General features: G+C 35.3%; 1 protein-coding gene across 1 annotated transcript in view; it reads right to left on the bottom strand.

The window, feature by feature from the left end:
* ASCC3 (activating signal cointegrator 1 complex subunit 3) overlaps nt 1-16,398 on the bottom strand; it is a 336,073-nt gene that overhangs the window by 131,949 nt on the left and 187,726 nt on the right. Inside the window, exons 15-16 of the mRNA XM_019967310.2 lie at nt 4,481-4,672; nt 3,945-4,169 (exon numbers count right to left, since the gene is read on the bottom strand). Of these exons, the coding sequence (XP_019822869.2) occupies nt 3,945-4,169; nt 4,481-4,672 (417 nt within the window). The remainder of the gene's footprint in view (nt 1-3,944; nt 4,170-4,480; nt 4,673-16,398) is intronic.

Raw genomic sequence — 16,398 nt, 5'->3', positions numbered from 1 at the left:
ACCCAACTCCAGTACTCTTGCCTGGAAAATCCATGGCCGGAGGAGCCTGGTAGGCTGCAGACCATGGGGTCGCTAAGAGTTGGACACGACTGAGCGATTTCACTTTCACTTTTCACTTTCATGCATTGGAGAAGCAAATGGCAACCCATTCCAGTGTTCTTGCCTGGAGAATCCCGGGGACGGAGGAGCCTGGTGGGTTGCCGTCTATGGGGTCGCACAGACTCGGACATGACTGAAGCGACTTAGCAGCAGCAATAGCTACTGATCTGATCTGATAGGAGGCTTACACAGAACAAGTATTTTTCATAGTATCTCTCTGAAATTTATTCATTCATCCCAATAATCATACAAGAAGCCAGTAAGTCACGTACAATGGATATGGCAATAAATATAGCCTGGTGCCTCGTCTTAAGAAGTTCTGTAGTCCCTTAGGTGAGATACATGTAACTAGTTAAGATGACATCTATGAAACCATTATCCACAGTGCCTAGGACACAATATGTATTCAAAAATGCTTTTAAAGAAAAACACCTAACATGTATAACTTATAAAAGTGCCATTAGTATATAGTGTAACAGAGATTTAAGTGCTAAGTAAAAGAGGAAAAAAATAATCTATTTCAACTTTAGTGATTTAGAAGGCTCAAAGTATCATTTTGTATCTGATTTATCTACTTAAACTTTAGTCATTACAGTTACCTTGTTTATTTGTATGTGCTTTTTAAAAAGCTAGTTGAAATAAAATAAAACTAAACAAGCAAATGTAATAATCATATTTAGATAAATACATATGCATACACAAATCCCTCTAGTACATGTATGCAAACAACATTTATACCACTATTTGTTTATTTATTCCACTAAAATTTGTGTGGGTAGCAAGTATACTTGGGGCTGAGCATAAAGGGACTATGAAGTAATATAGTGGTATAATCTTGTACTGAATAACAACTTGGCACAGGTGTTTGTTAGCCTTTCACAACAATCTAGTGATACTATTCCTAATTTAAACATGGGAAGATGAGTGCTGTACAGGTGAAGCAAATGGACTGAGAGCCTATCTAGAGCAGAAGAGCCGTTCTGGAAAGTAACCAGAGTCAGAACTGGGAAGATGTCAGGCTACCGAGGCCATAAATCCAAAGACAAAGTGCTTGTATTATACCCTGCGGAGATGGACAGAGGATGATAGACAGAGGGGCCTGGGATCTAGAGTCCATGCAGTCACAAAGAGTCAGACACGACTGAGCACGTATACGCACATGCACTGCTGTGTAGATGCGAGGAACTCTGTACAAAGAATGTATGTACACTTACAGAAAGATTAACACATTTTAAAGTATGGACCACACGGCACTGGCACAGACGAGGTACCCAGTCACGTCTGCTGAATAAATTTTCATAAGCCTCAAACATGCTTCAGTGTTTCTAACAGAGCAGAATGAAATGGTATATATAGGGCCGGAACTTCTGACCTTTTGGCATTAGTTAGTATTAGGCGGTCAGCCCGATTAGGGATCAATTAGCAAAGATGCCTCATAAAATGTCTGCATTAAAATGACTGCTTGATGGAATACTTTCTCCAGTTCTTCTAAACTAGTGTTCAAGGATAGCAGTCTGGGCAACATTCCTAATCTAACATGACCTTGGTGTTGATCATTGTTGCTATACAGTCTGGCAAAGATTTTGGGAATCTAAAGACTGAAAAACTCATTACCTTGAGAGCACAGCACACATTCATTGTATAAACTAATTTCACACTTGGCTTCCACAGATTACCAAATTTAATTTCACATTCAAACTATAATTTAAGGGAATTTGTTTCCTTAAGAAGAAAATTTACTTTAATTGGGAACTAGTCTAGTAGACAAAATAAGATGAAGAAAATTTAGCAATGGCTATACTTCACTATATTAGCAAAAAATTTCAAGGTATATGTTTTGTTATTTGAATGTTATTTATAGTATTAAATGGAATTACGGTTCCAGACAGTTGACATTTCTGAAAATGACAAACACTAATAAGTAGTTTATGAATATGAAGTGAATCTGTGGGCTACAATTCATTTTTAATTTCTCAGGAATTGACCAAATAGTTTCACTGATGATGGAATTTTATAGTCCATAAGAAAAAGAATTCCTGAGGACAAGAGTTACTCATCTGTGTCTTTTGCATAAAAGCATCACTATTTGGTGTCTACCACTTACAAAAAGCTATCAAGGAAAATAATTCTAAGTTTACAAAGATGTAGGCTTTCTTAATATGCTTTTCTAGAAACATTATATAAAACAGTATAACTATATAAACATTATATAAAATGTTTATATATAAAACATTATACAAAATGTTTATATATAAAACATTATACATAAAATTGTATCTTGCTTTTTATTGTAATTAAGAGAAATGATTACTGCCATTTTGGAAAATATTTAGTCCTGGTCTCAGAAGGTGGCAAATGGTAGGTTAATTAATATAGAGAAATGTATTAATTTTTAACTTACCACATTTTATATAATTGAAATCTAGGCTATAATAAAAAGACTATTTTTGTGGTTAAAAAGACTTGAGTTTGAACAGTACTAGTTTCAAAAATTAGTACCTGCATGAGCTTTGGGCCAGTTATCTATCTGAGAACAATATCTCCTGAGCATCAGTACTGAGAGAATATACAAAAAGTATCCAGCAGGTTGGCACATCCTCAGTCCATTGCTACTATTACTGTCTTTGTACAACAGACTATTCTATCATAGATCCCAGTGACCCAAGACCTAATTATTAAAACCATGCCATTATAGTAGGCAATGAGGATAAAAACTGAGTTATAGTATTTGTTTTGGAGACAATCCCTACATCATAATTAATTTTCTAATTTTTTTATTTTCTTATAATTTTGCTGCTACAAAGCAGCATCTTTCCTGATTTTTTTTCTAACTTCCAACTAGATCTTCTAACCCTTACCTAACTTTCTGAACCCAGATCAAGTTTTATCACCTTCATGAACAAAGCCTTTCTTGATAGGCTGGGGCCAAAGGTGTTTTCTCCTTCTACTGAATCCTTCTTTAGAACTTTATTACCTACCAACACTATTGCACTGCGTTTTTGTATCTTTTTCTCCCATTCTGGACTATATACTCCTTAACAGAGGAATTGCAGTGTGTGTTTCATCCTCTAAAAAGACTTGTAGATCAGATCAATAGATCTAAGTGAAATTTCTACAATACTTCAAATATTTCACTTATTCATGTATTTAATAGTTATATTCCACCTACTTTCAAAAACTGAGTCAACTTGAATAGTAAGAAGGGATGTAGAGACAGAAAAGTGTTGAGTGACAGCACAACAATAAAAAATGCCATAAGAACAGCAAAAACTTGTTTGATTGTTTGACACACAGGTTCTTAAATTTAGAATGTTTATCCTCTTTACCAGTTAAGATGTTACCTAGGGTTCCAGGGTCTGCTAGTTAAATCTGAACACAAAAACACATCACAGTGAAATAAATTATAATACTGTAGCTCAATTTAAGCAATCATATTTTCTATAACAAAGTTAATCGAATGAGCTAAAACAGAAGAGCTTTATTAACCTTATAAAAACTTTATCAAATACTTCATAATAAACTTTATAAAAGTTTGTATGAACACAGTTGTTTTTATTACTATTTCCTTAGTGTGTATAGCTGTGGTTAGATTTCTGTCCTTTCACAAAACCTCATGACTTAAAAGCAGTCTTTTAGCAATGAGTTGTTATCAGTTCTCATTTGCATTTTATATTGCTCTGATCTAATCAAGGATATCACCATTCCACCTCTTGTGTCTCATGACTGTGTATGAAATAAAATGTATTATTAAATATTACAAAATAGCAATCAACTCAACCTTTATTTTTCTTAGTCTTTCTTGAAGCTGATGATTCCATTCCAACCTTTTGCTTATTAGCTCTTACCTCTGCATTTAGATTATCTGCAAGGCTTTCCAGAAACTGGCTCTCAATCGGGTTTTGTTGAGTGAGCAAAGAGAGGTAATGGCTGAGTTTATCATGGGTTGTTATGATGATTCCTTCTCCAAATTTGTCAAATTGTGGTCTTCCGGCTCGACCAAATATCTGCATGACATCTAAAATTCCAAGGTCAACAAAGGAGCCTCTTTTTGCAGCATATATTTGTGTTCCCTAGATGAGGGAAAGTTAATAAAAATTTACATAAACACACACAAATATAAACCTGATGACTTGAATACTGAAATTAGGCAAATATGGCAAGATCTCAAAAGTGTACTTTAACTAATCCTTTCATTATCTGTGATAGAGTTAAATTTTCACAATATAAACTAGATTCTTTTGGAGAAAATAATTCTGACCTTATATGAATAACATTCAAAGTCACTGAAGCAGCCAAATCACAATAATTTTCTAAATAAATCAACCCACAGGTTTGTTTTAAGATATCTCAAATCCATGCAAAAAGGAAGGTAAGCTCTCACCTTAATAATAACAGCATGAGCAGGAAGATTGACACCCCAGGCTAATGTAGCCGTACAGACTAGGACTTTGATATGCCCATTAGAAAACAAGCTTTCAACCAAATTTCTGTCCTGCCGAAGCATGCCTGCGTGATGAATACTAAAACCATCTGGAAATAATTCTCGTACTTGTCTATTTCTTGACTTTTGCACCTAGAGTAGAAAGCAACAAAACATAAAAGTGTTATTTAGCATTTAAAAGCAATTGTTATTTAGCATGTCTCCTGAATAAGTTTATCAAAGAGAGCATAGAATTATTGTTAAGCATCTTAAGGTCTTACTAAGTTTTAGTATATAATGTGTTATACAAGATCACTTAAAATTATATTTCAGCTATCTTAAAAAATAGGTAACCTTGAACATGGCACAAAATCCAAAAGGAAAGAAGTTAAAATCAAGTGTTCCTTTCACTCAGGTGTCCTCTTCCTGTAATCAATCAGTATTACCTTGTGTATTCTTCCAAAAGAAGTCTATTAGAAGCAAGCGTAATTCTCAGTGGGTTCCAACTCATTCAGAGTAAAGGCCAGAGTCCTTACCATGCAAGACCTACAGAAATCATTCCCATCCCCAAACCCCACTTACTCATGCCAGACACAAATACTGGCTTTTTCTCTAAGGTCCTTTTTTTTTTTTTTTTTTAAACAAATCCACACCTGCCTTGAGGTCTTCACACTGTCTGTTCTAGACTCACTGCCTTGGAAACCTCTCCCCCTTACTGAGATGCCCCTGGTTCGGTTGGGCACGCACTCCTCATGATAATGAGCCAATAAGCCCAGCTGTGCTCCCCCTCACACCTGTGTTCCTGCTGATCTCTGACAGGAGGGCACCAGCCACCTGTCTTATCTCCTCAACTTTACATCTGCCCTGAATATACTAACCCGCTTCTGAGGGCTGGTCTTTGGCCTGGTCTGAGCTCAGATGTGGGGTCTGGTCCACTTATCTGTAATTTGTGTAAGTGCTACAGCAAATCTTTTAAAATTCACTGATAGCTCATCGTACAATGGAGACATTTTTTCAGCAAAATTAAAGACTAACATAAGTGCTCAAAATTTCTGTTTGGGCACCACATCCTGGCTTGTTTGCTGCTGCTCCGAAAATTTCAAGATCAGCATCTTGATAGCTTCTTTTGAAAGTGTTTTCCATAGTTTTTATGTAAGGTGCACTACACTGGCAGGGAACAGGGTTCTAGCACTGACTTCATCACACTGACTATCTCTTAAAATCTGAAACTTCGAAGTTAATAATAATTAAGAAAATGATCTGTGAAAACCGCACGTCATGAAATCTGCTTCGAATATAAAATGGAAGAGAATAAATTAACAAACCGCACCATCTAGTGGCCAGCCAAGTAAATAACAACTTGGAAATATATACACAAAAAGATTTACCTTTTTAAAATTTCATGAGGAGGGTATTACTTCATTTTTGTGCAGTGTGGTCAGCCTTTTACAAATAATTTTATATGCACACTTTATGATTATCTACATTGGCCTTAAGTTAAGGATCATATTGCCTTAACTTTAATTCTTTTAGATGTGTTAATGTCAATCTCACAAATACAGGCTCCATGTTATGGAGTATTTCGGTCTCCGTGTTATGGAGTATTTGCTAATATCTAACAAAGCTCCTTCGCGAGGTCAAGGTAGAAAAATAAAAACATTTTACCTACTTCATTTCTTCACTCATTCATGAGTGAACGAATATTCAGAGCTAACAGAGGAAACTGAAAAATACTGCTTAGAGACATTCAGAACAAATCATACCGCTGGATGGCTCTTTTGGGTGCATCTGTTGTTTGTGGACTCCTGAACTGGAATATCTTGATAGGCTTGTTATAAATGCAGATTTTAGTCAAAATCCTTGAGTTGTGACACCATGACACAGTAAGAAGCTGAACCTGGAAATATGTAACTGTGGTGCAGAATATTCCTAGAAGGTAGTAGATGGCTCATGGGGAGCTGACACAGCACCTCCCACCCTGACCAGGAGGGATCAACCAGCTTGGTCTCTGTAAGCAACCAAGAGGTCCCAGGGGTCACTTCTCCTTTGTCTCTATTCTCACTGATATTCTGTGCTGTTGCTTTTTTTTATTATATTACTTCAGTAGAGACCTGAAGTGACAACAATCTTAAAGTAAGACTGGGTTGGTCTTTCTCAACTATCTTTGAACCTGAATCTGCTGTTTTTGATCTAGCCTAGTTCACAATAGAAATAAATGAGAAATCTTGGGAAAGAGATCCAGGGATAAGTATGCTTTAAAACCTTATTTAAAAAATTATCGTATAGTCAAATTATCTTTTCACTTTTGGTGTATGGTTCTATGAACTTTACTATATGTTCAAACTGTGTAACTACCATAATAATGATACAAACAGTTCCTTTACACACCCCCTCAAATTCTCTTGTTATTTCTTTATAGTTAAACCCTCCCCCTCCTACAGCCCCTGGTAGATCATACCCCCTGATCGGCTCTAGGAAAATATGTGACTAACATTTATATTAAAACTGATAGAAAATTGTAATAAGAGCAATGGAAGAAAATTTAAAGGCTGTCTAACATTTAGGTTTTCATCCTTTTTAAAAACAAATTAATTCTAGTGTTAGTTAGGGACCTTAGAGCACAGAAATAGAAGTCTAAAAATTAATCTTACAGAGACAGTGTAATAGCACTGATAGTAAAACCTGATAAAGCAGCAGGAAACAGAATACAATAGAGAAATATCTCTTAAGAATATTAAATCAAACAGTACAGAGCTTTGGAAAATAGAATTCACCAATGCATTAAAACAACATATCACAACTAAGTACATCAAACCCCAGAAGGCAAGGCACTATCTATACCTATAAATATATTTATATGGACATGCTTATGAATGAGTCAAAGGAGAAAGAACATAGCTGATCTAAAGGCACTGAAAGCTCACAAAAGACCACATTCAATCTTAATGAGCAGAGGTGACAATATTGATTTTAAACCACACTGAATCATAAAACATTAGGAGTATATCTATTAAAGTTAGAAACAAGGCAAAGTTGTTTACATCAGCTAACTAATGTCTTAATGGAATTAGACATGAGAAAATAATAAAAAGTAGAAATACTAGAACAGAAGAAGTCAAACCAATTATTAGTTGCAGATGAAATAAACATCTACTTAGAAAATTGAGAATTAATTAAAAACTACTAATGACTGAATTCAGAAAGGTGACAGTCCCCCAAATCAATATTTTAAACAAGTGTTTCTATGTATAAACAATAACTTGTTAGAAAATAAAAGGGAAGAAAATATCACATCTATAAACGCCATCAAAAACAGAAAAAAGCAAGAAATAGGTAGAACCCTACATGAAGAAATCATCATAACACTGCCAAAGGATATTCAACAACTGAAATCATATGCTTTGTTTTTGAGTTGGAAAAACCTGATTTGATAAAAATATCAATTCTCACTAATGTAATCTGTAAATCAATATATTAACTTAACTAAAAGGTAAACATCATTTCTTGGAAGTGATACTGAAGTACATCCTAAAAAGTATACCTGTATATTTATCCAGGAAAAAAATTCTAAAATTGAAGAATAATGAGGATGCTTATCCCAAACCATATTAAAAATACTATAAAAACAGGATAAGTAAAATAGTTTAATACCAGAAAAGAGTCAATAAGCTCAGGGAAATAGAAGAGAAAACTCAGAAACTGACTCAGGCAAATGTGAGAATTTTGTATGTTACATTCAATTTTATAATCAATGGAATAAACACAGAGTCCCGCCTGCTAATGCAGGAGATGTAAGAGACATGGGTTCGATCCGTGGGTCTGGAAGATGCCCTGGAGAAGGAAATAGCAACCCATTCCAGTATTCTTGCCTGGAAAATTCCATGGACAGAGGAGCCTGGTGGGCTATAGTCCATGGGGTTGCAAGGAGTCATACACAATTGAAGCGACTTAACACGGACATTCAGAAACTCATCTGCTTCAGGAGGTCATCAAAAAGATGTGACCACCAGTTTGACCCACGAGCTGGGCCCAGATAATCAGAGGTACCTCATCCTTTCCCCAGTCCTTGGAATGTGCACTCTGCTTGCCTTCACTATGCTAGTGGCTGGCCAAGAATACAGCCTTTAGTTAGAAATGCAGTGTTGACTGTGTATGTGACTAAATCCCGTTAAAGTTTCTATATAAACTTTTAAGATTGTAGCAGGTAGGTTTGGAGATCTACTTGTATATAAGTTCCCTTAATTTTTAAACCTGAGACCCACCAATCTAGAATGGTCTTCAGTCTCTCCTTGCGCTCTGTATTATGGAGGTTTCAGATTATACTCAGAAAGGTCTCGAGGAGAATGCAAACCAATACCATCACAATATGCAGTAAGTTCCAGATGGATCAAAGATTTAGTAATAAATATTAAAAATTAAATTTAAAAAGGGCTGGAGGAAATCATGTTTAAGTGGGTGTGGCCTTTATAAGCAAGACAAATACTATAAAAACTAATAAAAATCTCATCATGGTAAAATATTCATAAATAAATCAAAATCACAGGTTAACTAGGAAAAATGTTTGAACACATATAATAGTACATGCAATTTACAGAAGAGATTCAAACAGCAAATGTGAAAAATGCTGTTTCACTCATAAAGAAATGCCAGTAAAAGTAATAATGAAGTATCTTTTTTGCCTTTAAATCTGTCATAAACTCAAAAATTCTAACACTGCTCGGTGCTGGCAGTTAGATAGGAGGAAGTTACTGTTCCAGGAAATGTAAATTGGAACAATCTCCTTAGTGGGCAATTCAGGACCACTCATTCGCCAAACTTTTAAATGCATGTACCATGTTGATGGATAAATTCCACTGCCAGGAATTTTTCCAATGGACATTGTTGCAACTGCCAAGAGTATGAGCAAGAATGTTTACTGTAGCACTGTTTACAATAAAACATAATTAGAAACAACAAAAGTCTCCATCAAGACAGGATAAATGAATGAAAATAATGTCCACATTGGAGTATATTATGGAGTTGTTGAAAGAATGAATCAGATATTTCTGTGTTGATTTGAAAGATCTCCATGATGTATCACTAAGCAAAAAAAGCAAGAGACATAAAAGTGTGCCTAACACCCCGTCTAGTCAAGGCTATGGTGTTTCCTGTGGTCATGTATGGATGTGAGAGTTGGACTGTAAAGAAAGCTGAGCACCGAAAAATTGATGCTTTTGAACTGTGGTGTTGGAGAAGACTCCTGAGAGTCCCTTGGACTGCAAGGAGATCCAACCAGTCCATTCTGAAGGAGATCAGCCCTGGGATTTCTTTGGAAGGAATGATGCTAAAGCTGAAACTCCAGTACTTTGGCCACCTCAAGCGAAGAGTTGACTCATTGGAAAAGACTCTGATGCTGGGAGGGATTGGGGGCAAGAGGAGAAGGGGACAACAGAGGATGAGATGGCTGGATGGCATCACTGACTTGATGGACGTTAGTCTGAGTGAACTCCAGGAGTTGGTGATGGACAGGGGCCTGGCGTGCTGTGATTCATGGGGTCACAAAGAGTTGGACACGACTGAGTGACTTAACTGAACTGAACTGAACATGATCCAGTTTTTTTATACTGAAACTCACATGCAAACACACACAATGGTAGTTGTACAAAATCTTCCCTTGAAAGGAATATAAATATAAGAAGCTTTTTTACAAGAGTTTCATCTGAAGAAATGAATGAAGGTAGATGGTTAAGCCCATGAGTTATGGAGCTGGACTTATTTATTATGAATACAAGATGCCTGCTGCTTCCTCAAGTATCACAACAGTTGTTTTCTGCCTGGCTTCTCAGGGTGAGCTCTACTTGGAGGCTAGGCTTTTAGGCTTCTGTAGCCTCTGGAGGGCTGGAGGGGTATAATCCACCTTGTTCACATTCTCTGAACAGAGTACTGGATTCTCCAAGGAAGGCATCAGGGATCCAACACTATACTCACTGGATACAGTGTCTCTATACATGGAAATTCAGCACAAAGAACATTAAACTGTAAAAAGGTAAAGGAAGTCAAGAGTGTAAATTATCTAACTTGGTTTTCCTGGACTTTATATTTCCAGTTCTCACAAGTCAACTTCCCATACAGGGCTTTATTTTTCAGTAAAACTAAACCAGAATGGATAACTGCTAAGAATCCATTAGCACACAGAGGATGCTAAATTTTTCCCCCCAGTGAAAGCACACCCCAGCTTCCTTCTATGACTTTACTTATCTTTTCCCTAACTGTGACACAGAAAATCAGTGTGACTACTTTTTAAAATGAATAAGGTTAAAATACAAACACTTTCCAAAGTTGACTTCCAAACTAACACAAATACATGGTTAAAGGAAGACTGACAGCAAAAACTGAAGATATTAAAAGAAAATAAATTAACTCCATAAGATGAAAAAAATATGCATATGTAACACAAGACCTTTAGCTCAGTTACAAACCCTGAATGAAAGAGTAATGGGAAATGGCATAAATAATTTAGTGACCTCTGTAAGCCTTCTGAAGTAATTTATCTTGATAAGATATGCTTTAATGTGGATAATTTCAAATCCATTAAGAAGAAATGATTTAACTGTCATCATAAAAACTAAAATTTAACCAGGAGGCAAATAGTTTCTCGCAAATTATACCATTCTTTTCCACAATTACCAGTAAGTATACCTTATTGATATTGGAAAAAAATATTATAGAGTCCTCATCTTGGGAAAGTGCTATTTTCATCATTCACTGTTTATAAAGTTAATCAATGAACTACTCTTCTACGCTCCTCTAAATTCTGACCAAAATCTATGTACTTGGCCCTTCCTTCACTTTACAGTCCAGTGGTCAAGAAACCCTCTCATTTTTCAAATATATGAATTGGTTCCCTTTGCCCATGTTCTCGTTCTTTTTCTCTTGGAATGTCCTTTACTTTTCTTTCTTCCTTTTTTTTTTGTAAAATGTCCTTGATTACTCTTTTGTTGTTGTTGATTACTGAAATACAAGACCACCAGCTTAAATTAATCTCTTTTTGTCTTCCCATTGAACTGTTCATTCTTTCATGTTATATGCCACATTTTTCTTTCTTTATATATATATTTCTAAATCCTCTGTGGGATTGTATGTCTTGCCTCATTCGGTCATTTATTTAGAGAGGCACATTTGATCAGCTGAACTAAAATTGACATATTTAGAACTGGATGTCTAATATACTCTAAAATCAGTTTTCTTAGTAGGTATATCATATTTAATTGAATTAACTGTCCATACTTTAAAATTCACCTAGTTTTGGATATTTAGCTGTCTGTAATTTTTTCATTATATATAATATGTTTGGATAAAACTCTTAGTGTACATTAACTTTTCCAAGGAAAGATTCTCAGATTTAGTATTTCAAGGTTAAAGGCTCTGAAAAAAAGTTTGGCTCTTAAAATATGTTACCAAAAACTTTTTAAAAAGAATTGAACTGATTACTGCAACAGGAAATCTAGGAGTATGCGAAATCCTCAAATCACCTTCAGAATTTGATGTTATCATTTTTAGTGTTTGACAATTTATTCAGTTTAAGAATATACAGTCTATTAATTTATACAACTTTAGTAATTTTTGCCCATAGTTTATCTATTTTATTTCCTTCTTTTCTTCATTTACTTATTGGAAATCATGTTTTAGTTATTAAACATAGTAAGTACAACATCTAAAGATATAGATATTAACTAGTCTGTTGTATTTGTGACTAATATTTCCCCAACCTATTTATTACTTTTTACAATTTAATATAATTTTTTTTGTTGTCCAAAACCTTCAAATTTAAATGTTGTCGCATCTACTATTCTTTAAAGCTGTCATCTTCTTTACCTTCAAAGTTCATACATAACCATTTACAGAGTGTCTACTATGTGACTGGCAAGATCTATGTTACCTTATTTTCATTTTGTTTATGACAAATTGTAGCCCAAGGAAGGCAAAAGACTGATATGTTAGAGTGTGTGAGTCAAGATTAAAACCCAGGTTTGCCTGGATTCAGTCTTTATGCTAAAGTGACTATTTCCCTTTGAAAATGAAAAAGTCATGCCTCCAAAAATCCAATTAAACACTTAGATCTATTGTTTAATTAATTTTCTTTGATTTCACTTAAAAGTTAATATACTTTTAACATTCTTTTTATGAGGTTACAGACAGACAGCAGAATTAATATATTAGCCTTCAGAAGGAAAGGGGGTTGATATGCCTGAGGAAAGAATAAACTCTGAGATAACATTTTACATTTATTTAAAGTAAAAAAGTAAGAGAAAGGGGGTTATTAGGCACCTGCTACTCTCTTTAGCTAACAGATATCATCTATTCCCGGAAGAGGAAATTCTAATTTTATTAGGCTATAGTGATGCTGGAAAGCTGCTAAAGCAGAAATAATTAAGGCTATCAATATTAAGTATCTGATAACTTATATCAAATCCTAATTCCTATAACTTAGGCAAAGGCTAAGGCTAACCTATGAAAACAGGAGATGGTTGGTAGATACAGATAATATTAAAAAGTCATAAAATGATACTTCAAAGTAGCTTGAGGGTACATACCATTACTGGCTTTTTTCTAGTGTTCTGATTTGCTTAATAGATACCCCTAATAACTACATTCATGAGACTTGCTGCATGATAGACCATATCTACCTGTGTGTGTTAGTCACTCAGTCATGTCTGACTCTTTGAAACCCCAAAGGACTGTAGCCCGCCAGGCTCCTCTGTCCATAGGATTCTCCAGGCAAGAATACTGGAGTGGGTTGCCATGCCCTCCTCCAGGAGATCTTCCCGACCCGGGTCTCCTGCATTGCAGGTGATTTCTTTACTGCCTGAGCTACCATGGAAGCTCATATCTATTTATAAGGAAAACTTTTAATATCACTAATATACGTAAAAAATTGAACCACATTGATGTCCATAAATCAGAGAAATATGGTACAGAGTGGGTGGGAATACCCATCTTAGTACTAAAATATTTAATGCCTGTTAAAAGTTTTGTCCCTAAAGGAAAGAATTTATTTCATTGAGATGGAGAGTGAAACAGAATCTGAAGATTCTAATTGGAATAATTTATTCAACTTAAAATTATAATTAAAAACAATCACTTACCCAGTGAAAATGTCTGTATCCCTAATGATAAACTTCTATGAATAAACACAATCTACTGTCGCTATTCCCTAAAGTATGTTCTATCTTATCGAAAATAGTGATTTCTTAAGAAGAGTTTCTCTGTGGGAGAGGGTGAAAATAATATGCAAAGTAAATTTCTAGAAGTAGATTACCATAATATGACATGTAATGTTTTCATTTTTCAGCTAGTTTGCAAAATAATTTCGTATATCATTCCATTTGTCTCTCACAGTAAACTACTAGAACAGGTATTATTTACCCCATTATTATTCCACTTGATAGAAGAGAAAGTTTAGGTGTTTAAGGCCACAGGGCCTCTGAGGTGAAGTCAGAGCCAAAGCTTTTTGTCAATGTGCCCTCTTACTATGGGCCTCATTTGGAATTCCTGAGATGCTCCCTTCCTCTAGGAGAATTGCAAGTACCATCCTTATAGCTTAAGTTACTCTCAGAGTACTTCACTTTCTGTTCTGTATTTTCCTGTTTCAGTGGACAATTTGGAAATAGCAGTTGGTTTTGCACCTGGGAGTGAATTTCTAATCTCAAAAATATACAAGCAACTCCTACAGCTCAACTCCAGAAAAATAAATGACCCAATCAAAAAATGGGCCAAAGAACTAAATAGACATTTCTCCAAAGAAGACATACAGATGGCTAACAAACACATGAAAAGATGCTCAACATCACTCATTATCAGAGAAATGCAAATCAAAACCACTATGAGGTACCATTTCACGCCAGTCAGAATGGCTGCGATCCAAAAGTCTACAAGCAATAAATGCTGGAGGGGGTGTGGAGAAAAGGGAACTCTCTTACACTGTTGGTGGGAATGCAAACTAGTACAGCCACTATGGAGAACAGTGTGGAGATTCCTTAAAAAACTGGAAATAGAACTGCCTTATGATCCAGCAATCCCACTGCTGGGCATACACACCGAGGAAACCAGAAGGGAAAGAGACACGTGTACCCCAATGTTCATTGCAGCACTGTTTATAATAGCCAGGACATGGAAGCAACCTAGATGCCCATCAGCAGATGAATGGATAAGAAAGCAATGGTACATATACACAATGGAGTATTACTCAGCCATTAAAAAGAATACATTTGAATCAGTTCTAATGAGATGGATAAAACTGGAACCTATTATACAGAGTGAAGTAAGCCAGAAAGAAAAACACCAATACAGTATACTAACACATATATATGGAATTTAGAAAGATGGTAACAATAACCCTGTGTACGAGACAGCAAAAGAGACACCGATGTATAGATCAGTCTTATGGACTCTGTGGGAGAGGGAGAGGGTGGGAAGATTTGGGAGAATGGTATTGAAACATGTATAATATCATGTATGAAACGAGTCACCAGTCCAGGTTCGATGCACGATACTGGATGCTTGGGGCTGGTGCACTGGGATGACCCAGAGGGAGGGTAGGGGAGGGAGGAGGGAGGAGGGTTCAGGATGGGGAACGCGGGTATACCTGTGGTAGATTCATTTCGATATTTGGCAAAACTAATACAATATTGTAAAGTTTAAAAATTAAAAAAAAAATAAATAAAAAATAAAAAAAAATAAAGAAAAAGAAATGAATCCGCCACAGGTATACAAGGATTTTTAAATGAAAGGATATCTTTGGATAAAGGAGGAAATATAGAGAGATTCATTTTGTGCAAAAAAAAAAAAAAAAGAAATCAAAGATGGGACTGGCATGAGGGGTCTTGAAATATAACTGCTACTGGGAAGAAGAGATTCATTTTCAGCTGTGATTAAGGTACAGACATAGCCTTATTATATACACACACCACTCCCCCAACTCCATGAAAAAAAATCCATAATGAGTCTTTTTTATTATTTAACAAATAAAGTGACTGTATGTTGAATAAAACTGTGAAGAAATGCTTTTTAAAAACCATACTTGGTGAGTTAGGAATTGAGATGGTTAAACACTTAGGAGTAAAGTATGGCTATGGCACAATAGGTATTGAGCTGTATTTCCAGCAATAGGAGTCATGAGACTAAATTTTTATGTACTACCATAGCAAATTTACCTACTAATTTTCATGTTTTGAATACTTAATTTTCCATTTTTCAAATTCATGAGAAGAAATATCTCCTACCACCATGGTAATAGTGTCCTTAGATTGCTTGAAAGTTAATACTATTCAAGTTTAAAAGGCATTTCAAGGAATAGGAACAAACATATATCCTGTACTAGAAGAATAAACTAAAATTCTAGAGCTTTGAGAAAACATTCAGAATATCTTTTGTTATAAAATAATTTCCGTGGTGGAGGGGCCAACTGTTTTAAATCTTTCTTTAGGATATAGTTGGGCCGAAGAAATGTTCTTCCACTTAATTAAAAAAACAAAACCAAACCACAAACTCAAAGCTCTAAAGCCTTTAGCAAACCACAGGTTGGGTTTGATATATTCACTTTTGGACAAACAGGATGCACTGTTTGTGAAATGGGTGGTGGAAAGGCAGACTTTGGAGTCAGACTAATTCAAATCACAGCTCCACTTACTACACAGGAGTCTCTGGGAAGATTTATTCTTTTTTCTCAGTTTTCTTATTTGTAAAATAGGGATGAGAATCTTTAAAAGACAGAATAGTGGCATTCTGTCAAATGAGATAACTAAAGTGAGAACATCTCTTCAAAAGGCAAACAAGAAAGGTAGTTTTAGGGTAGCTACAATCAGCCAAATACTATATTAAAAAATATAACGGAGACAAGG

This window comes from Bos indicus, chromosome 9 (genome assembly GCF_029378745.1).
Source record: "Bos indicus isolate NIAB-ARS_2022 breed Sahiwal x Tharparkar chromosome 9, NIAB-ARS_B.indTharparkar_mat_pri_1.0, whole genome shotgun sequence".
Taxonomy (NCBI): domain Eukaryota; kingdom Metazoa; phylum Chordata; class Mammalia; order Artiodactyla; family Bovidae; genus Bos; species Bos indicus.
This window is presented reverse-complemented; position numbering and strand designations above follow the sequence as displayed.